This window comes from Athene noctua, chromosome 1, assembly GCF_965140245.1.
Source record: "Athene noctua chromosome 1, bAthNoc1.hap1.1, whole genome shotgun sequence".
Taxonomy (NCBI): domain Eukaryota; kingdom Metazoa; phylum Chordata; class Aves; order Strigiformes; family Strigidae; genus Athene; species Athene noctua.
Window position 1 is genome coordinate 233,461,029 of NC_134037.1, and position 22,587 is coordinate 233,483,615.

Here is a 22,587-nt window from a genome sequence, read left to right on the forward strand (position 1 = left end):
GCAGGCAGAGCTCTTGAGCACTTGAGAGAGGTGCTTCAAGCACCACCTACAGAGAGCACGCTTCAGCTAAGGTGCAAGAGAATGGGTGCACACCTGTCCCCCTCTCTGTGTACATAGGTTTGTGTGTACATATCAGGAAGGCAATTAGCCCTGGAGTAGTGATGTGTTCTGCCTGTCTCTGAGTGCATCAACAGTATTTGCTGCTCTTCTCTGCGCTGCTTGTACTTGCTCACATTGCTTGCATGGCATCTGTCAGAGGTTAGAAGAGTGGGCCCTTCCTTTGGGCTTTTGGAGGCTTCTGGGGCCTGTTTGGAGGATGCCAGGAGCTGTTTGAGGAGGCTGGTGAAGAGAAGCTCCATGAAGCAAAGCTTCTGCCCCCTTCCACTGACCCCTCTCAGCTGGTGTGGTCCCCGTCTCGGAGAGGCACATCTCACTCTCAGCTCGTGCCGACCATCAGTCTGCACAAGCAGATACACATTGCAGAGACTCATCACTGTCTCAGCAGAACAGCTCCTGTACAAATGTATCCAGATGGATGCATCCAACATTTCGGTCCATTGAGGGATGGGAAAGGGAAGAGATGAGCTTTCCTACAGTGCACTACCAGTGTTGCAGTTGCAGCCCCCCAGCAAAGCAGTGACACGGTTGTGTGGCTGCTCCAGCCCAGTATGGTGCGGCTGCTCTGTCAACTAAAGGCAACTGTGCTGAAAGTTCCTGCAATCTGCATCTAAGAACCATGCTCTGAAAGCCCCGTGATTCCTGTTTGGGGTGTCATTTCCAAACCTTTAGGAGATCACTGCAGGCTAGAGAGGGATTTCTGTCACGGTGCTGTGTATTCCCCTGCCCAGAGCCTGTACAAGAAGTGCGCTGTGAAATGACCTTAGGAGAATTTGCTCCTTTACTAAGCTCGAAGCCTCTGGGTGCTCATGAATGGATGCCACCAGGTCAGCAGGGGCTTAGTAGGTTGTTCCCACGTGTTGTAAATCTTGGCAAGCAAAGGAGGTTTCTGACAGTGCAGGTCTCATTAGCACAGTTCACAACCTCTGAAATTAGCAAACCCTATATTCCTAGCATTTGGCTCCAACAGTGACTTTGTGAAGTTTCTAGAGGCATTTGACTGTTCTGCAAGGTCTGATCACCACATGGACATCATCGCCCCATGTTGGTCTGAGAAAGATTGTGACTGAAGCACAGTGGGGCACTATGGCCACATTTCCCTGACATGAAATGTAACAGTGCAGCAAGCAGTGGAGGTAGGGCTGGTGGTGAGGACCTGCATCCCTCCTCAGAGATCTCTATTACTTTTCATTGATGTGGCTGATTGAGCCTTTCACTGGCATGTTATTTAATCATGGGACTGTTTTGACCACCTCTCAGATGTGCAGGGTGTTCTCCTTCAAGGCTGCAACAAGAGAGGGCATGCTACCCTACTGAGGGGCTGGTCAGAAGACATCTCCCCACCTCAGTGACAAACTGACACGTGCTCTGAGGTGTCCAGTTTGCTTAACTGCAGTGAAGAGCCAGGACAACTTCATAGGCTGCCAGAGGTGACTGGCAATGGGACATTGCTTCTCTCCCGGTGTGAATCAAAGCAGCATTGTGCATGTCAATCACCTGGTAGATTTCCTGAGTGGATGTGTGGGGTTCCTCTCCACGGTTTGTGTGCTTACAGATATTCATTGCTGTATTCTTTTAGATCCTTAACTCATACACTTAATGAGTGCCTGCCCTGAGGGAGTTCAGCGCTCCTATGCATGATTGGTTATGTAGGTTTCTGCTCTTTTCAGTCGTATCATTACCTGTGAGCACGTGACCTGTGTGAATTCTGGTCTTTCCCAGCTTTGGACAATTTATCATGGATCTGGAAAAGCAATAGTAGCTTTCACCCTGGGCGAAAATGAGGTTTTTTGTAACACACTGTTGCCTTTAAAAAGTGATCAGGGCACGAAAAGTAAATAAGGAGCAATGAAACAAAAACCAATGGCTGAAAAATACAGTAATTTTGCGTAAAGAGAACTAAGAGCTGTGTGTTACTTTCAGCGCAGCGAAAGAACCATCAGGGGAACGACAGTTTTCCTGGTGGCAGAAGAGAACTGCCACTGAGCACTGATTCATGTAAAGAATAAGAACAAAATGAGAACGTTATCAAGTGGTGTTGGTCCCAATTCAGAGTTTCACCACACTAAGCTATATAAAGTCCACAGATTATCACCTCTACCAGTACACAGAGCTTCTCTATTTAATGTCTTGCTTAATGAACAGCTTCTTAGGTTTGTGGATAAATTTTAACTGTGACGTTGCTCACGACACAGCAGGCAATGAGGCTCAGGCATTCAGTGGTGCTACTCTCTGCTGCTTGCCTTGTCTGCTTGCCTGAAAAGTACTGAACTTAAAGTGACTGAGCAGCCTGGAGGAAAACGCTTCCAAATTCCTGACAAGTCCATTCTCCAGATGGTGGGGAAGTCTGACAGAAATGGCAGAAGTTGGAGATCTGGAGAGTCGCAGTAGCAAATCAACACATGGGTTTGCAAGATCAGAGGCACCGGGATCCATTCTCCATCAAGCTGAAAGCAGTGGTAGCTGAGCACTTGCTGTAGGACTGGTGCTGCTCATGTGCTTTTTGCAGCTATCTGCCAGAGGTAGGGTGCTGTTTTCCAAGTGGGAGCCAGATTGAAGCTGCTGCTCAGTTAGGCAGCAGTCACACCAAGGCCTGAAGTCTGTAATCAGGCGCACAGCAGTATTAAGCTGCATTTGGAAGGAGGCATGATGTCAGCTTGGGGTTTTGGTTCAAATCCATCTCTGAAGAAAGTAGAAACATGACTTTATCTGCACAAGAGCACAGCAGCCAGTTGTACTACTTGCTATACCCTTTCTAAGGCCAGAATAGATGATTTCTAGCCAGGATAGATGATTTACAAGAAGGTGTAAAATCCTCATCATGCACCTAATTATGCATTACTACACTATGGGGGGATATTTCCTTCTGAGTCCATCTGGTGATCAGACTGTACCCTGAAGCATGCGGATTGATTGCCCTCAAGGATTTTTCTCCTAGTCAGTCTAACTGCTGATGCTTTATTTTTATTCATGTGAATGTCTAAGCCTTTTTGAAGCTTTGAAAATTATGATTAATTGTGCAATGAAAATCAATAATGGAAGTGCCTACAAAGCCAGCTTGATTTGGGAGTGAATCCCAATGACAGCTGCTTCCTCTAAGAATGATGGAAAAAGTTGGAGAAAAGCAACAGCAAAAATTCCAGATCCTGTGTTTTTTTGTGATGTTTGTCGTGAGTTTAACCCCTTCAGCATCTGCTGGGAGCTTTATTACCAGCTCCTATTACCAGTTCATGAAAGCAGAACCTCAAGTCTACCAAATAAACAAGAATACCCAGCTAAACAGAGGTGCATTGAAAAGTGAAAATGTTTTTACTCCTGTACCAGAATGCAGCTATTCCTGCACGATCGGGTCCATGACAGCTTTATTTTTCAAGGGAGATTATAGAGATAGGGATGAAGATCTAGTAAGACATTTACTATAGTATCCCTGCCAACAGCACTTACTCCCTTTTGCACACTGGCAGGTGCTAGCTTTTTGCCTAGGGTTAAATATCCCGGTTTTTCTCCATTTCCCAGAGGAGAGCATTTTCAGAGTTCATGCATGCCAGTCTCTCAAACTCCAGATAGAGTGAGTGCCATCTCGTGGTTAGCTCTCCCTGCTGCACTGGTGCCAGGGCTGGTGCCAGGGCTCACGGCGGCTGCAGAGCTGCAGGTTGGGGCTCAGTGATAGTGTCCCAAAACGCAGCCTGGGGGCACGGGACTAGCAACGGGGAGGGCTGTATGGCAGGGTGCCTGGCTTCAGTGCTGGGATGCTGAGGAGGAGGCAGAAAAGCAGCGCCCTTCATAAAACGTGCTTCAAATAACAGCGTACATCACCTGGCCGCTTTCCAGAGCCTGAGCCAGAGGCAGGTTTCGATCTCCATGGCCCCTGGGCAATGGGCAATGCATAATGTGTGAAATCCTCTTCTGCCTTCCTCTCTCGGCAGGATCCTCGAAAAATCCTAACCCCCCTGCGAAGAACTGAGTTGCTAAGGGCTGGTGTGAATGGGAAATGCCTGGAAATCCCTTCTTCTCCCTGGGGAGAGCAAGTGCCTGCATTCATTTGGGACCAAGGGAAGAGCCCCCCTCTCACCATCTTCCATCTGTCATCTACTTCATCCCTCACATCCACCCCTGTGTCTGGGGTGAGGGCATCTCCCTGAGACACAGAACCTGGAGCAGGGCAGTCTTCAGGCAGGATCACCTGATCTACACTGTCTATCCAGCTGAAAATGGCCCCTGCAGTTTGCAAACATACACACATGCATGCAACTCACACAAAATACATGGTCATCCCGCCTGACAGAAATGCTGTGGTCACAGTTCCTGCCTGCAGTTTCCTCTCTGGTTTACCTCTGCAGGACTCCCAAGTCAAACAACACAAGGGAGGGGCAGACACCATTGCAGTGCCACCCGTCTTGTATGGCAACAGCACGTCCTACACCTGAAAAGAGCGGCAGCATAGGTGTCATGCTCTGGTAACTCCCCTTTGATGGACAATAATCTGGGGCGATGTCTCTGTCATCTAACACTCAAGATGTTCTCCTCCTCTGCCAGCGCTGGGAAATACTGCGACCAGATGGAGTAGGTCTTAGGACACTGTACCCTTCCCACCTTGTATTAAATACTTAGGTTCATGAGAGGAACAGGGCAGCCAGATCTGATCAGGAACAGGATCTGACCATTAGTACAGAAACCAAGTAGCATGTTTGCACTGGAGAATGCCTAAAGAACCAAAGTTTATGGGTATATGAGCAAAGGAAGAGGATGACGGGTATTGTGCTGAATGGAGAAAATCATACTGGGTCAGGTCCAGCCAGAACAGTGTCCTGTCTTCAGCAGTGTCTCAGAGCGGCATGTTCAGAAAAGACCTAGGAAATGATTCTTCCTGTTTTCCACAGTCTGTGGTTTCAATAACAATATGGAAGACACATCCTTAGCGAGCCCACAGTTGCTTTTTTTAAATCCCTCCCTGTTTCAGCTGTAGGATACACACTTCCCCATTACACATGTATTACTAAAAGCAAAGAATACACATTTGGCTTCATAGAACATTTTATTTGGAGAGACTTCTCATGTCATTGAATACTGGTTCTTTATTAAGGCAATTCTGAAAGGGCTGGAGGGAAGGGGAGAGGGAGGGAACTGAGACTGTGTCAATGGGATTGCATTAAGGCAAAATTCCCTCCTTCTGCATTTCACCACAGTAAAATCCACATAAAGGCCAGAACAGTAAATGACTTATGCCAAGGAAGAGATTCAGTGCAAATATATCCCACTGACTATCCATAGACAGGACTAGGTCCTCAACTGAGGCAAATTGACTGCACCTTGTTAGCCACAAAGCTGTGCTGATTTAGCTCCATTGAGGATCCCAGGCTGGGTTCAGGGAAGCATTTTAGTATGTGTTTCATATGCAAGCACAGATTTAAATGCTCTCCTGAATCAGGGCCACAGCCCTTCAAGTGCAAGTCTGTGAAGTAAACAGATTTTTAAATTTTTATTCACTACATAAATATGTCATTCTGCATCCCTTTGGTTCACTTATCATATTGCTGCTGAGTATATCCCCTTAATTTCTTTAACATGGTTTTCATTTCTATCATGCTTTGCAATCTGCTTATGTTTTAAGCATATATGACATAAAAATGAATTATCCTTTGGAAAGCATTTCTTGCAAAGGTTCCAGAGTTTGGGTGTTCTTGGAGGACCAAGTTATGGTATGTTCTTTTCAGTGAGTAGTAAAGTACTCTGTGAGTAATGCCACTGACAGCAGAGGCATAACTTGCAGGGAAAAGTACTGCTCACTTCACATATCAGCAACACATTGCAAACCTCAAACACTTTTCACAAGAATTTCCTAAGAGGATCCTACTGTTCCAAAAATATAGTCACTAATACTTGCATTGGCTTGGGGAAACCCCTCTTGTTATCCCAGGTGCAAACTGAAGGAAAGTATGGCAGAAAGGCTACCAAAAGCATGAAGACATTTTCAGGCAGAAGCAGTATATAACATTTCATAATCCTAAAAGCTGTCTCTTCTTCACAAGACAAAGATCTCCAGGTGACTTCAGACAGAAAACCCTGGTATCCATTAATAAAAGGATATGTATAGGCCTCGCTAGTGAAAACTTATTCAGGAATCTGAAATGGTTATATCTAGCAAAGTGGAAAATAAGGCAAAGAAATCAAGCACATATTACTGTTCAAAATAAAACGTTTCCTGGATACATGTGGATACACAACTTTTGTATGATCTGGAACTGTGTAACATTCATGCCTTAAAATCATGAGCACCCTGCATATTTCTGTTATACAGAGAAGAGCATCCAGTTCGAGGGAATCAAAGGGATGAATACCAAGCATCAGTACAAGTCTTTTGTGCTTTAAACTTTCTTCATGCCTTTTCCCATAAGGCAAGCAAACACTGTCATAACCATTTTGGGTTTTACTTCAACCAGGTCTTCTGGAAGGGCATAGACTCTTGCTCCAATCTTTCTTGCCATAGAGATGGCATATCTGCATTGCAGGGATGAAAAAAAATAAAATAAAATAAAAAATAAATTAGTGCAGTAGCATTGATTTTCCCTCTGTTAAGCAGTTTTTTACATGATCAGTACCAGAGTGAGCTTTCTTTCTGATTCATCAAAATTAAACTTTTCTATAAGAATGTATGAGACAGGTTCATAAAGAACTACATTTCTAGTAAAGGTAGACAGTATTCCATGATAGTTAGAGCACTGATTACCTGCAGCTTGGAAGATTGCAGGTCAAACTCTAGTATGAAACATTTAGTCTCCCATCCCCTGAAAGATTATCTTCACAACCAGAAATTCTGATCTTGCTCTTCCCTCAATCACTGCAACTCAGTCTTTGCACATAAACAAATTCACACGATTGGAAAGCAGAAGGCTGATGTTGGTGCAGAACAGTGTTGTTGGAAATCAACATTCAGGGACTTCTCTTCTACTTGAGTCACAACCCAGAATCTGCAAGCTGACCTTCCCATCTCCCTGCTCAGAGTGCACTGTTGCACGGCTACTGGATGTTCTCCAGTGGGTATGTCTCTTCTATTTTTTAATGAAAAAAGCTAGAAAATCTCAGTTTCTTCCCACTGCAGAGCACAAACATTTGTGAAATTCTCCCAAAACTGCAGAGAAACATGGGGGGTGGGGGTGGAGAAGAAAGGAAGAAAGTGAGAGGAAAAGAGGAACGCATCAGCAGGGGGATGAAGGAATTAAGCACATGTAGGATTGCAAGGAAAGAAAGAGAACAGATGGGAGGAAATGGAAAGGAAAAAGAACAGTGGGGAAAATGATGGCAGCTCTGATTGCCTTAGAGTCACCCTATTCTCTTTTTTAGTTGTCACATAGCGAAGGAGAAGCTAAAGTGATGATCAGACTGGGAGGTGTATAGTATACAGTATTCAGTATAACTCTGAAAGGAAAGGGAGATGCACCCAGGATTTGCTCCCTGCTAGGAAATGGTTTGCACTCAGGAAAAAAAAATAATATCCAAGTCCATGAAACCAGTTTTTCAGGCGTGAATCCTGTGCTCCCCCTTCTCTCTTAAATATGCCCTTGTTCCACCCGTATGTGACTAAAGAGATATCATGACCTCTAATCACTGGTTTCCATGGCTCACCATTGTTGGCATTGTTCCCTGATCTCTGAAAGAATTTTAAATTTAATAAGAGAAAATAGGGGCTTATGAAGCTAAGTGATTTTGATACCTTCAAGGGAATTATAAAGCAGGAATTATAACATTACACACTTCATTTCCATTGCTAGTCTTTTTTACTGCCTAGCTCCTAGACTTCATGCTTCTAACTCTGGAGGTATTTCTCAGTGGAGGTTGTGCCAGATAAGAATAATAGCAGAGCAGTTTTCAAAGACAGAGTCAGGCAAGCCGGAGCAAGTAACTTGTGTTAAGTGTCATTTGGCACAAACGTACTTAGCATTATTTAGCTTCTCCTCATCATTCAAGTCGTCTGTTTTCAAGAGGTCATATTTGATTGATCCTGGTTGAATGGCATCAATGAGATCCAGGACTGGCATGCTGGTGCTGATTTTGCTATCCTGCATAGATGAAAAATACAATTAGGTGCAAGAACAGGGTGATAGATCTCCCACAAAGCCAGAGTCTAGGCTCAAGAGCAATGGACAGCTCAGTCATACCATTCAGATCTTCACAAAGGGCTGCTTCGGATAATTTTTCATCTAAGGCAGACTAAGAACGCTTTCACTGATTTTTCCCCCCCCAATGGATGAGACATCATTAAAGCAACAGATGGGGTGCTGGGCTAGTGAACTTGCTTCCTATGGGGAGATGACACTGAGACACATCTACTGATGAGAGGTGTGAGGGGGACCAGATGGGTGACTCCTGAGCTCATTACATGAAGTCTGATGGATCTGTCCTCACCTGCTGCAAAATGCAGATTTGCATTCACTGATTGTTCTCCAGCTTGGGAGGTGTTGTGAATGCACTAGCAAAATCAGAAGCTCTCTGGAATTGGTCTGTCTCTGTTTATATGGTACTTTTCAAAATAGGGCAACATGCCCCTGAATGGTACTACCAGGTTATAAACGTATAGCTATTCTTTTTAATACCATCATTTGTAATTGCTGTTGTTTAATAATCAACAGGATAAGCAGTTCTTGCTTAATTCCAGTCATCGTTCCTGGCTCTATACTTGAATTTTCTATGTCATACTGGCATTCAACATGTTTTCTGTTATGTTCATCTCATGTTTCTGTTACCTTTTTTAGTAAAGCCCCTTAAATAAAATCTGTGTATCTGAACATGCCTTTAAAAGGGAATGAAAAAAAAATCAAACTATGCAGTTAGTTGTATCATAATGTAGTGTGTGCAAGTATATATGTCTATATACAGGCAATGTATATAACATACACACAAACACACTGAATAAGAGATCCCTAAGCAGAGACTTCTAACAAAAAAAACATACCTTGAAACTGGAGATGGTTGAATCCTTCCCGGCTGCAGTCAGTGTTTCATTGACCCAGCTGACAATGATTTCATCATTGACCTTCTCTCCACCGCCAATATCTTCAAGGATATTCAGGGTGTACCTTAAGAGGGAAGCCAGGATACCTGTATTTGCTTGAAGTCTACCATAACCTCAGAAACATCCTGTATGTGCGCAGCTTGGCTGGGATCACCCAAGAGTCCTCTTAGACATGATATTCTCCTGCTTCCCACACACTCACAGTGTATATGAATTATATTATAACATGATAATTAATCTAATGGATCTAATTCATCCCTGATTCCCTAATAACTGTTTTGGGGTGTCAAAATTTCCTAAAAGGTCCCTTTTAGTGGATCTCAGTGTAAATGACTCATTCCCGTAGTGCTTAAAAAAATAATTGCTGACTTTAGGGTCAGAAGGGACTTGTTATGCTCATCTAAAACTGATCTTCTGCATAAACACAGGCCTGGAATATTTTGCTTATATGTCAGTGTACATCTTGGAAAGACATCCCAAATTGATGGCAAGTAATTACCACATCCCTAGATTAATTACCTGCCTAATAAACCTATATTTTGCTTTTATAAACTGAATTTAGTCTGTATTCAGTTCCTAACCACTGGGTCTCTTTACACCCAATTATGGAGCTCTTACACACACACACACACACACACACACAATTACATTAAAGTGGGAAGAGCTACTGAGTTTCATCCACTTCAGGTAGCAGATTACAAAACTTCTGCATCAATTCCTTGTTTCCAGTACATTCTCCCCATTCCCTGATACAGAGACCTTTCAACTTCTTTTTCTTTCTTCCATGCAATGAACATTTATTCATGCTATATAGATAGTGACAATAATCTTCTGCATGAGCCTTGCCCACAAGATAATGTGCTTCCTGAACACATTCCTAACTAGGAGTGAGCAAAAGGTTACCCTGTCTTTGCATGTAAGTATAAACAGAGGAGCGAGAAAGCTGTAGCCTGTAAAGCCTTCTCAGTGATACCATCAGGAAATTGTTACAATTCAAACTGAGTATACCAAAACACTCTGAAGTTTGTGTCTGACTGCCATACCTTCTCATCAACTGCCAGATTAAGGCCAGTGTGAGCGTACGGTTTCCTTCATTCAGATCTTGCCCAGCGATGCCAACAAGGGAAAATTTGGCTTGATTCTTTCCCAGTTCTACTGCATAGTTGCAGTTTTCAAGCTGTTAATGACAGGGTCAATTAGTGTGGTTCAATAATATAGAAAAAAACAAGACACTGTTACTTTAAATTCTTTGGATCGCTTAGCCCAGATCCTTCTGGGCATACAGGAGCATTGGAGCTCTCTCATAATACAACTGTTAGACTACCAGCAGCCAGTTCCATCCCAAAAATACCACGGTAAACAGTTAACATAGAAGGAAATGTTATATCACCAGGGCCTGAAAAACAGATTACATTGGAAAATACAAATCTATGGCTCGTGGGTACCTCTAGCATCACGGCATTGCACTGAGACAAAGGATTAGTGTCTCAGTCAATATTTTAGGTCAGTTAATCACTCTGGCCTAACTGGATGGAACTACTCATCCAGATAGCTGGGAGAAAGCTTTGTATTTAGCAGCAACTCTGTGATCGGTTCTTGAGGCATCTGGTCAAGAATAATTATCATCACTGTCTTCATTTGATGTGGAGGGCAGTGATCCAGATGGCTGCAATTAAACTGGTACCAAATGACTCATGGTGAAGATGCATTATAATTGGTGACTAATACAGTAGGAAAAGTGGTCTGCAAATGCAGTTTTTAAATGTTGACACAAAAGGTGTCAAGTCTTTTTACTTTACAAATATTGTTCACCTGTCAACAGAGCCAGTGAGTCAAATATATGTTTCTTTTTCAGGATGAAAAATTATTCACTGAATAGAAAGAATCGTTTAATGTGCTGTACTTGGGTCTTGAGAGCAACACAAGTGCCCACATTGCTGTCTGAAATGATAGAGACATCCTTTGAGGATAAGGCATTGATACTGGAGCTATTCCAGCTTTTTGTACCTTCTTCATGTTGCCACCCAGTTTGGGATATGGTGGTTTGTTCACTCTGTTCCAGTCTACTGGCACTTTGATTTTTTCATAAAGCTGGAAGATAACCAAGGCATCTGACAAGTCGCTGAAAACAATAAACCAATAAAAAAAAATATATCATTGTTGAAAAAAAAAAAAAGAAAAAGAATCCAACTAAACTATTAGTAGTGATAAACTTAGTATCCAAAAAAGAAAAAGAAGCATGTATTCTTACAGGATCCAAAAGTTTTTATGTTTTGTAAACAATTTGTTGTCTGTATTTATCATCTGAAGGAAGTGTAATACCTCCTCTTACCTATATAAGTGATTTACACGTGGATTGACACCCAGGGAGTTCATCCAGTTCCTGAACGTCCTCTCTTCCCTCGTCTCACCTAAAACAACAGATACATCAGTCAACAGGCCTGCAAAAAACAACACTTCAGTAAAATAAGTGTCTTGTGTTGAAACCGTAACTCAGCATTTACAGTGCACTGAGCCATAAACAGAGAGAGACACTGGTTGATGTGTAAAATAACAGAGTATGATGCAGCATGTAGTATTTCTTCATACCCTATATATTGTAGTATTTACACAAATTGGCCTTGAAATCATAGAATCACAGAATGGTTTGGGTTGGAAGGGACCTTCAGGATCATCTAGTTCCAACCACCCTGCCATGGGCAGGGACACCTTCCACTAGCCCAGGTTGCTCAAAGCCCCGTCCAACCTGGCCTTGAACACTCCAGGGAGGGGGCAGCCACGCCTTCTACAGGCAATGTGTGCCAGTGTCTCACCTCCCTCACAGGAAAGAATTTCTTCCTTATAGCTAAGCTAAATCCACCCTCTTTCATTTTAAAGCCATTACACCCTGTCCTATCACTGTATGCCTTTATAAAAATTCCCTCCAGCTTTCTTGTAGGCCCCCTTTAGGTACTGGAAGGCCTCTATAAGGTCTCCCTGGACCCTCCTCTTCTCCAGGTTGAACAACGCCAACTCTCTCAGCCTGTCCTCATAAGGGAGGTGCTCCAGCCCCTGATCATCTTTGTGGCCTCCTCTGGACTTGCTCCAACAGGTCCATGTCCTTCTTATATTGAGGGCCCCAGAGCTGGACACTGCACCCCAGATGGGGTCTCCCAAGAGCAGAGTAGAGGGGGAGAATCCCCTCCCTCGACCTGCTGGCCAAACTTCTCTTGATGCAGCCCAGGACACAGTTGGCTTTCTGGGCTGTGAGTGCACGTTGCTGGATCATAGTCAGTTTTGTATCCACTAGTCCCAAGTCTCTCCTCAGAGCTGCTCTCAAGCCACTCATCACCCAGCCTGTATTTGTGCATGGCATTGCCCCAACCCATGCACAGGACCTTGCATTTGGCTTTGTTGAACTTCATGAGGTTTGCACGGGCCCACCTCTCAATCTCTCAAGGTCCCTCTGGATGGCACATCCCTTCCCTCTAGTGTGTCGACCACATCACACAGCTTGGTGTCATCAGCAAACTTGCTGAGGGTGCACTCAATCCCACTGTCCATGCCACTGACAAAGATGTTAAACAGCACGGGTTCCAACACTGACCCCTGAGGAACACCAGTTGTCACTGGTTTCCACTTTGACATTGAGTCATTGACTACCACTCTTTGAGTGCGAACATCCAGCCAGTTCCACATCCACCAAGAGGTCCATCTGTGATATCCATGTCTCTCCAATTTAGATACAAGGATGTTGTGTGAGACAGTGCCAAATGCTTTGCACAAGTCCAGGTAGATGATGTCGGTTTCTCTTCCCTTATGCACCAGTACTGTAATCCCATTGCAGAAGGCCACCACATTTGTCAGGCATGATTTGCCCTCAGTAAAGCCATGCTGACTGTCACCAATCACCTCTTTATTTTCCATGTGCCTTAACATAGTTTCCAGGAGGATCCGCCCCATGATCTTGCTGGACACAGGGGTGAGACTGACTGCCCTGTAGTTCCCTGGGTCTTCTTTACTTCTCTTTTTAAAAATGGGGGTTATGTTTCCCCTTTTCCAGTCAGTGGGAAATTTACCAGACTGCCATGACTTTTAAATAGGATGGATAGTGGCTTGGCCACTTCATCTGCCAGTACCCATGGATGTATTTCATCAGGTCCCGTGAATTTGTGCAGCTTCGGGTTCCTTAGCTGGACTCAAACCTGATCTTCTCCTACAGCGGGTGGTTCCTCATTCTCCCAGACTCTGCCTTTGCCTTCTATGACTTGAGCAGTATGATAGAAGCCCTTGCCAGTGAAGACTGAGGCAAAAAAGTCATTGAGTAACCTCAGACTTCTCCATTTTCCACATAACCAGGTCTCCCATTGCCTTTCAGAGAGGGCCCACATTTTCCATAGTCTTCCTTTTACCACTGAAATACATACAGAAGCTTTTTTTTGTTGCCCTTGACATCCCTGGCCAGTTTTAATTCTATCAGGGCTTAGTTTTCCTAACCTGATCCCTGGCTGCTCAGACAATTTCTCTGTATTCCTCCCAGGCTATCTGTCCTTGCTTCTACCCTCCGTAGGCTTCCTTTTTGTGTTTGAGTTCGTCCAGGAGCTCCTTGTTCATCCACGCAGGCCTCCTGGCATTTTTGTGTGACTTCCTCTTTGTCAGGAAGCATTGCTCCTGAGCTTGGAGGAGTGATCCTTGAATATTAACCAGCTTTCTTGGGCCCCTCTTCCCTCCAGGGCTTTATCCCATGCTACTCTGCCAAGCAGATCTCTGAAGAGGCCAAAGTCTGCTCTCCTAAAGCCCAGGGTAGTGAGCTTGCTGTGTGCCCTCCTCGCTGCCCTAAGGGTATTGAGCTCCACCATTTCATGGTCACTGCAGCCAAGGCTGCCCTTGAGCTTCACATTCCCCAACAGACCCTCCTTGCTGGTGAGAACAAGGTCCATCCCAGCACCTCTCCTCACTGGCTCCTCTATCACCTGGAGAAGGAAGGTATCACCAGTGCATTCCAGGAACCTCCCGGATCGCTTATGCTCTGCTGTGTTGTCCCTCCAACAGATATTGGGGTGGTTGAAGTCCCCCATGAGGACCAGGGCTTGTGAACATGAAGCTGCTCCTATCTGTCTATAGAGGGCTTCATCCGCTTGGTCTACCTGGTCAGGTGGCCTGTAGCAGACCCCCACTGTCTTTTGTCTCTGCTTTCCCTTTAATCCTGGCCCATAAGCTCTCAGCTGGCTTCTGATCCATCCCCAGGCAGAGCTCCTTGCACTCCAGCTGGTCACTGATATAGAGGGTGACACCGTCTCCTTGTCTCCCCTGCCTGTCCTTCCTAAAGAGCCTGTATCCTTCCTTCCAATATTCCAGTCACAGGAGTCAGCCCATCACTCTCTGTGATGCCAATACGATCATATTCCTGCAGACGTGTGCACGTCTCTAATTCCTCTTGTTTATTTCCTGTGCTATGTGTGTTTGTATAGAGGCATTTAAGTTTGGTCCCTGATGAAGCTGACTTACTGACTGAAATTCCTTTGTGCTGCTCTTCAGGTGCTCTCCTGCTGACCTGTGATCCCTCTCCAGGCTCTGGGCATCTATTGCTGGCCCTGGTATCAAACTGGTAGGAGTGGGATTGATTGAGGCTCCCCTCCCCTAGCAACTTTAGTTTAAATTCCTCTTCTCCAGCTTGACAAGCCTATGATCAAATGTGCTCTTCCCCTTCTCTGACAGATGGACCCCATCAGCCCCCAGTAGACCAGGTTTCTCAAAGTGAGTCCCATGGTCTAAGTAGCTGAACTCCTGGCTGTGGCACCAGTCCCATAATCAGTTGTTGATCTGCCAGATTTAACTGGCCCTTTCAAACCCCATCCATTTGACTGGGAGCACTGATGAAAATGCTACCTGTGCTCCAGTCCCTTACCTCCGCTCCCAGGGCTCTGTAATCCTTTTTGTTACCCCTCAGACTGCTCCTGGCTGTTATCATTGTTGCCCATGTGAAACAACAGCTGTGGATAACAGTCTGTGGACTGTATGAGGCTTGGTAGTCTCTTGGTGACATCCCTGATATAAGCCCCTGTTAAGCAGCACAGGTCTCTAGAGAGTGTGTCAGGTCAGCAGATGGATGGCTCCATATCTCTCAGAAGAGAGTCGCCTACTACCATCACCAGTCACCTTTTCTTAGTTGCACTAGTTATACATGTTATACATGGAAGAGACTAGGCTGCCTTCAAGAATTCAAGAACAGCCTGTGCCCCAGCATGAACAGTTTCACTATGAGGCTGAGAAAGAAGAACGTGAAGCTCAGCAAATGATCCATACAGTTGTGGCCCTGACCACAACCCAGAGCAAGCAGGCAGGAAGTTTATGCAAGATCTGATTTTTAAATTGTATTCTCAATTAAGGGAATGCCAGGTCAACTCTAATTTCAACTAACAAGCACATTCAATAGTCCATACTGGTTCAGACATTCCACAAACATTTTTGTCTTTTAACACGTGCTCTCCACAGAACAGACATACACAATACCAGAAGCTACATGAATGTAAAGAGCTGCCTCCCTTTCTCAAGACTGCCTGTGCTAACGCTGCAGTGAATATATGTCTGAACGACATAAGGTTAAGTTAACAAATGATCAACTCAGAGCTGGGGATACTGTAGCACAGGTGTCCAGAAACATCCTTTATTTGCATTTTCCTTACCTTCAATAGAGCTCCAGTCGATGTCCTGGTTCTCTGGCTTATGCAGGGCAGGGTATTTGTTGAACAAGTTGGCAATGAAGGCCAAATTTAGCTTTGGGTTCCCTCGGACGACATCGGTGGCTGTGACAAACTGCCGGCAGCCCAACCGCTCTGCTTGCTGCAGCATGCACTCTGCTCGCTGGACGTCGTCCTTCTCCTGCGCCGGCAGAAAATGGGGCCATCAGCCTCACCCCACTGCCTGGCACTGCACGCAAGACCCATTCAGGGTCCCTACGTGTGGAGCTAGGTGTGGAGCTGTTAAAACAGGTCCTTGTTGGATTTATAGCTATTTCCTTTCACACTTTTACTAACGGTAGGTCTGTGTTTTCAAATGGGCTTTACCTACAATCCAGCCATCTCACCATATTGCTTTTACAGTTATATTCCATAAAAAAGGGGATGGCTTGATGAAATTCCCCAATAATTATATTTAAATATACTTGTTACATGCTAGTAGTTTGGTTCAGTGTGGTTCAATGGTTATTAGTTTCAGCAATAATATCTAACGGAAGGCAAATCATTTTATTATTTGAAAGCTTTGATTTCTGAAATACAAGATCATGTTGCAATGCTAAAAAGAGTTTGCTTGTTCTGGCATCCCGGTGCGACTGTGTGTTGGCCAGCAAAGCAAGTAACAGACAGAAAATATCGGCATTTACTCTAAATTTATCTCATCTTACCCTTAATCCCGACATGTCAATAGTAATAGCTGGAATGCCTTCTTCGTCTCCCTTGGGGGCAACTTGGTTCAGCAAATGGTAATAAGCTCTTGAGTCCTGTGACAGACAGAGAAATTAAAGGGAGGAAAAATCACATCTAAAGCTGAGGTTTTGCATGCCTGAACAATGTGCCTGCATGCTTCGTTTTTATTACATCAATCACTGGGCTACATAATTAAATTAATTAAGCTGGAAGCACTTAGCAATTCCTACTTTATCCTGTATTTGCCAGATGTTTCTTCCCTGAGCCAATATATATGCTGCAGGACACACAACACGCAAGACAGAATGCTGTATGTTGCACTTACAAAAAGGACAGAAACAACAAAGAGACATTAGAATTGACTTAATCTGAACATTAAATTAGAGATAAGAAAATGCATACCTTTATAATGCTGTAGAAGTCAAGCTGCTGAGCATTTAATAAAAGAAAATGCAGAAGGAGAAAGCAGATGTTTAAAGTGGATTTCAAAGCAACGCTGGAACAGTTATGGAAGAGAAAGCATAGTTTTCAAGGACAGAAGTTGAAACCAACAACAGTATCAGCATTTTTCAGGCAAAGGGGCAGGAACAAGACAAGGATTTAACATGTTGCATCTTTAATCTTTTGTGAAGTGTAATTGTTGTGGTTTGACCTTGGCTAAATGCCAGGTACCCACCAAGTCACTCTATCAGTTCCCCCCCTTCCCCATTTTTTCTCAACAGGGCAAAAAGGGGGAAAGAAAATAAGATAGAAAAAAAAACAATCCTTGTGGGTAAAAAAAAAAAAAAAAAAAAAAAGCAGTTTTAATATAAGCAAAACAAAGCAAAGGTCCGTGCACAGAAGCAAAAAATAAAACATGTATTCTCTACTTCCCATTAACAGGCGATGTCAGGCCTTCAGGAAGCAGAGCTCCAATACACATAGTGGTTGCCTCAGAGGACCAAGGATGACACCCTGCCCCCTCCCCCCTTCCTCCTTTCTCCCAGCTTTATACTCGAGCAGACGTCATGTGGTCTGGAATATCCCTTTGGTCAGTTCGGGGCAGCTGTGCTGGCTGTGTCCCTTCCAAAGATCGTGCCCACCCCGTCCCACTGGGGCAGGGGGGAAATGTCGGAAAGAGCCTTGGTGCTGTGTAAGCACCACTCAGCAGCAGCCACAACACCAGGGTGCTACCAACACCCTGCCAGCTCCCAGCATAAACACAGCACCGTGAGGGCTGCTATAGGGGAAATCCAATTCCAGCTCTGCCAGACTCAGTACATGCATGGAAAATATGAATTTCACTTCAGAAATAACTCAAAGAATTGAAAATACATGTCAGTGTCTAGGGACTTAACTAACTAACTCAATGAATGCTCTTCAAAATATAAAGCAGATTACCTGAATTATTGTAAATCTTATACATCTACATTACCACCCACCATGTCTAGAAAGTGGTTATTTATAACAGAAGTGAGGTAGGGAGACAGAATTAGAGAATGGCTGTAAAATCAGAAGTCTTGGCCTCAGAGGTAAATATGAGCCTTATTTTCCAACTGTAAGTGCAGTAAGTGTGATTTATCTTTCAGTTGCAGATAGGATTTAATCAGTTGCATTATAGTCCTCTCAGTCAGCCTACAGAAATATGGGAAACACTGCATTCCCTTCCCTCTCCATGGATATTCTCCAGTCACCTCCACCTACTGAATCAAAAATCTGTTCCAATAAAAATTGTACTGTCAAATGTGACTCTCAGACTCTCCTGTTGCCTTCTCTGGTGTTTTTTACTGTATGTCAAGTAAGTCATGGTAAATAACTTCTCATGCTTCAGTCCCTGGTGAAGCCTACAACCAGGCATCTCTGGAGCAGGGCTTTTCTCATGCTATCTTGGACACCAGCTTAGACACCTGCCCTGACATACCCTTACAGCCCTGGGATGCTGGCTGGGCCTCACACTGTAACTTTAGTGTCTGAAACTCATCACTGTGCACCACTGAGGTTCAAATACATCTGTCTAGGAAGAATGAAGGTCCTACAAAGAAAGTTCTGCTGAAATCTGCCCATGAAATCCCAAGTACAGGAAATATCCTGCATGGGCTAGAGAGCCATCCTTGCAAGTGCCTCCCCATCTAGCTATATTATTTTTGATAGTCCCACGGAATTAAAAATTGCAGGTAAGTGCATGCAGGGTTGTAGCAAAGGTTGGGACAGAGAAGCATAACCCAGGTGCTGTACTGAAGAAAAGATCAAGTGAGCCCTATCTTCTTCCCCTCCACCTAGTTACATGTCTGGGTAAGGTCCAGTCTTTTCCAAACCAAAGCCAGGTCAAGAGGCATTTAGGAAGGAAGAGAGCAATAGAGGCAGGGAACTGAAAATGCAGCAGTAGAATCCATATGCCCTGTCCAGATCCAAAAGCTATTCCTTGGTGTGCTGGGGCTGGCAATGGTGACTGGGAGGTTAGGAGGAGGAATACTACTGAGCAGAAAGGTAAACCCCACTAAAAGGTACGCAGCTCCATGTGTTCAGCAGAGCAGTCTCAGCTGCTTGGATTGTTTCAGTGCACAATCCTTGTTTGGAGGACAGGGATTTGGGTGTGGAGATGCTGTTTTGCTATTGTTCGTCAGTGTTTCTCATACCTTGATATCTGAGCTGAAGTTGTTAACTTTGTTGCATCCTGCATTCTCCAGGTGATAGTTTGCCCACCTGAGCAGCAGTTCCTCTGGAGACAACTTCATCAGATCCTCCAAGCTCTCTCCTTCTCTCAGAAGAGCGATCAAGGCTAAGCAGGGTAAAAAGAAAAAAATGAATGATGTTGTGAATACTTGTAGAGGATAATGTGTAAATATTTTCTCACTTACACATTTTGCTACGTTAGTTTCTAAAAGTGAGTAACCAAAGTGTTGCCAAAATTCAAGTTGGGTTATCATGATAGGATATACATAAACAGAAAAAAGGCCTCATCAACAAAATGATAAGCCTGTTAGTTGTGGATCTAGTAGTGGATCATATAGAAATGCAAGACAATTTCAGTGTGGTCTAAGAACTACCCAATTTCCTTGCCTCAGATCTTAATGAAAAGATGATCATAGCATGAGAGTGTGTCACACTAGTCTGATGTCCTTCTGATATCTTTAGTCATTCTTTGAAAGAAATATGGATTCGCTACATAAAGGAAAGAGTGGAGACCTAATTTATCTGGACTTCTGTGGAGAGCTTTTTGGCAGAAAATGGACATCTTGGCTCGACGATATCCTTGATTGAAGAATAAAGAATGATTGAAGAAAGTTGGCAGCGGGTAAACAAAAAAATGCAGAGTTGCAGAACTAAGGAACTAAAGGACTGATAACCAGGATGCCGACGGTAGAGTTAATCTTTTAGCTTAGCCAATCAGTGTATAGATTAGAGCACGCGGACAGCAAATGCACAATACATTGTAACCAATTATATAAGGCAGCCTAACTTGTGCTTACTGACATAGCTTTGAAGATAGTATAAATTCTCAGTGTTAATAACAATAAAGGTCTCTGTCTGTTCACACTGTACACAGAGTCCATGTCTTCGTCTCCTCAGAGTTCCATAGATAGTTTGACATAGGGTGCTGTAGGGTTAAGCTGAACCAGAAGGGAATAATAGAATCATTTGAAACAGACAGTGGATTTTATCAAGAGAACAATGTTAACACTGAGAGAATGTAGGCTGGAAGAAGGATTCTTGTGAAGTTGATCATGGATTGATTTTTGGATTAATGTTTTAATTTCTTTTGGTATCAATTATCTTGGCAAAAATACTAGTAATGTGCTAAAAATTTGATGATGATATTCACTAGGTGGCATAGTCAATACAGAGGATTATTGGGAAATCAGACAGAAAGAACTAGATGACAGTAATAAAAATGAAATGTAATTTAATAGCGCCATGTTCAAAGACATTCACTAGGGGATTAATATGAATAACTGTTATTAGCTAAAAGCTTCTATGAATAGAGGATGAGAACAACTTGAGTGTATTAGATGTCTTCTGAGCTACTCTGAGCCACCATGTGATATGACCAGGCGAAAACCAAACATGGTATCACAGAATCACAGAACCACAGAATCGTCTAGGTTGGAAAAGACCTTGAAGAACATCCAGTCCAACCATTTACCTAACACTGACAGTTCCCAACTACATCATATCCCTAAGTGCTATGTTGACTCTATATCAGTGCATCCCAGGTATTTCTTATAGAGGTTGGGATGTATTACTGCCTTGATATCATGTGGCTATGAATGCTCATTGGAAATAAAGTGTCCCATATTCAAGAAAAGGGAATTTCACCTGGAACAGCTGCGGAGAAGGGCTATCAGAGAGAGCCTGAAAAGACATCAAAATGATCTTGGCTTGACCCTGACAAACCGAAGTCTGAGATGAGAAGTGAAAGAGAAAATACTAGAAAGGGAAAATTAGGTATTAAGCAACTACCTACAAAGGAATGGGAAGTGGGAACTTTGGAAACTGGTGGTTCTGGCTATGAAAGGGATAGAAATGTGAAAGGGGTGAAGCAATGAAGGTAACACCTGCATGGTAACTGAAGAAGTTTCACTGTTGGTTGAGTGAACAGAGACACAGGGAACAAAGCAGCAAGATGAGGTGCCACGTGGACTGCATGTACACACTCACAGCCTCACACTGAAGCTATTTCACAGATAATTTCAGCATTGACGAGACACATCTGGAGTGCTGTGTGCAGTTTGGAGCTCCCCAGAACAAGAGAGACATTAACAAACTGCAGCAAATTTAATGGAGGGAGACCAAGATGGTTGGGCTGGCATATGTGATATATGACAAGAAAATGAGAAAAGCGGGTTTGTTTAGCTTGGAAAGAGGTTTAAGAGATGAAAATGTATTGTCTTCAACAACTGCAGAGGGGCCAGAGCTGTATTTTCTCAGTATGCACAGCAAAAGGATGAGATGTTACAGTCACAATGTGGAGGAAGGAAAATTCCAACTAGATATGAGAAAAAAAAATTCCACAGCAAGAGTGGTTGGACTCTGGAACAGGTTGCCAGAGAGCACTCAAAAAGGCCCTGAGCAACCTTGTCTAACCTTAAGACAGGTTCTGCTGTAAGGAGGTAGTTAGATGGCTGAACCAGAGGACCTCCAGGGTGGACCTCCAGAGGTTCCTTCCACACTAAATTATTCTATGATTCTGATTTCACAAAGAAAGAGATGTTTGGCAGTCAAGAGCAAGAAAAGAGCAAAGCTTCCTGAATGCAGTGTAGCATTTCCTTATCCCAGATTTAGTGCCAAAGTACCAATATACCTGGGTGTAGACCATTATTCCTGACCCAGTGAGCATGCAACTGGTTCTGCACATATAAGCCTACATACAGCCTTGGACTTTGGAGTGCTGAAACTTGTGAAGAACAAGGGAAATTAGAGCAGTCAAAAAGACAGGCAACAAATACTTGAATAAAAAGTTGAATTAAGATTATTTTTTTAGAAGAGCTTTATCCCAAAGACTGTTCAGTGATAACAGTAGAGCACTGAAACAAAGAGCCATACATACCTTCATTCCTGCTGATCTCTATGTCAGCAAAAAGTCCAATTTTGATGACTTGCCATAGAAGACCCAAAACCAGGTAAGGTTTCCCTTCTTTTAAGTCTTCGGCTCCAATGTTAACAACATGGCACCCAATGGCTGAAGCAGAGTTCAGGGCCAGGTTCAGATTTTCCTAGGGAAAGAAGAGAACTTAAAAATGATGCAGTAACCGGACAGCTGAGGTTACAGGAAGGAAGCACAGCCAACACTAGTGAAACCTGTGAGCAGCTTCACTATGAATGTATTCACATACATAGAATCATGGAACAGTTTGGGCTGGAAGGGACCTTCAAAGGTCAGCTAGTCCAATGCCTCTGTGGTGAGCAGGGACATCTTCAACTAGATCAGGTTGCTCAGAGCTCCATCCAACCTGACCTTGAATGTTTCCAGGGATGGGGCATCTACCACTTCTCTGGGCAACCTGTTCCAGTGTTTCACCACCTTCTCACTGTAAAAAATTTCTTCCTTATATCTAGGCTAAATCTACCCTCTTT

General features: G+C 43.8%; 1 protein-coding gene across 5 annotated transcripts in view; it reads right to left on the minus strand.

The window, feature by feature from the left end:
• Positions 1-5,144: 5,144 nt before the first annotated feature.
• LCP1 (lymphocyte cytosolic protein 1) overlaps positions 5,145-22,587 on the minus strand; it is a 52,899-nt gene continuing 35,456 nt past the window's right edge. For 3 of the 5 annotated variants that reach the window (XM_074931554.1, XM_074931514.1, XM_074931523.1), the window contains 11 exons: positions 22,061-22,226; positions 19,149-19,291; positions 16,936-16,962; positions 16,512-16,607; positions 15,793-15,988; positions 11,460-11,538; positions 11,135-11,249; positions 10,171-10,304; positions 9,068-9,191; positions 8,050-8,174; positions 5,145-6,615 (listed from right to left, as the gene is read on the minus strand). In XM_074931554.1, coding sequence (XP_074787655.1) covers positions 6,483-6,615; positions 8,050-8,174; positions 9,068-9,191; positions 10,171-10,304; positions 11,135-11,249; positions 11,460-11,538; positions 15,793-15,988; positions 16,512-16,607; positions 16,936-16,962; positions 19,149-19,291; positions 22,061-22,226 — 1,338 coding nt within the window. In that variant the 3' untranslated portion in view covers positions 5,145-6,482. The remainder of the gene's footprint in view (positions 6,616-8,049; positions 8,175-9,067; positions 9,192-10,170; positions 10,305-11,134; positions 11,250-11,459; positions 11,539-15,792; positions 15,989-16,511; positions 16,608-16,935; positions 16,963-19,148; positions 19,292-22,060; positions 22,227-22,587) is intronic. The other 2 variants (XM_074931533.1, XM_074931544.1) reach the window with 1 other exon arrangement.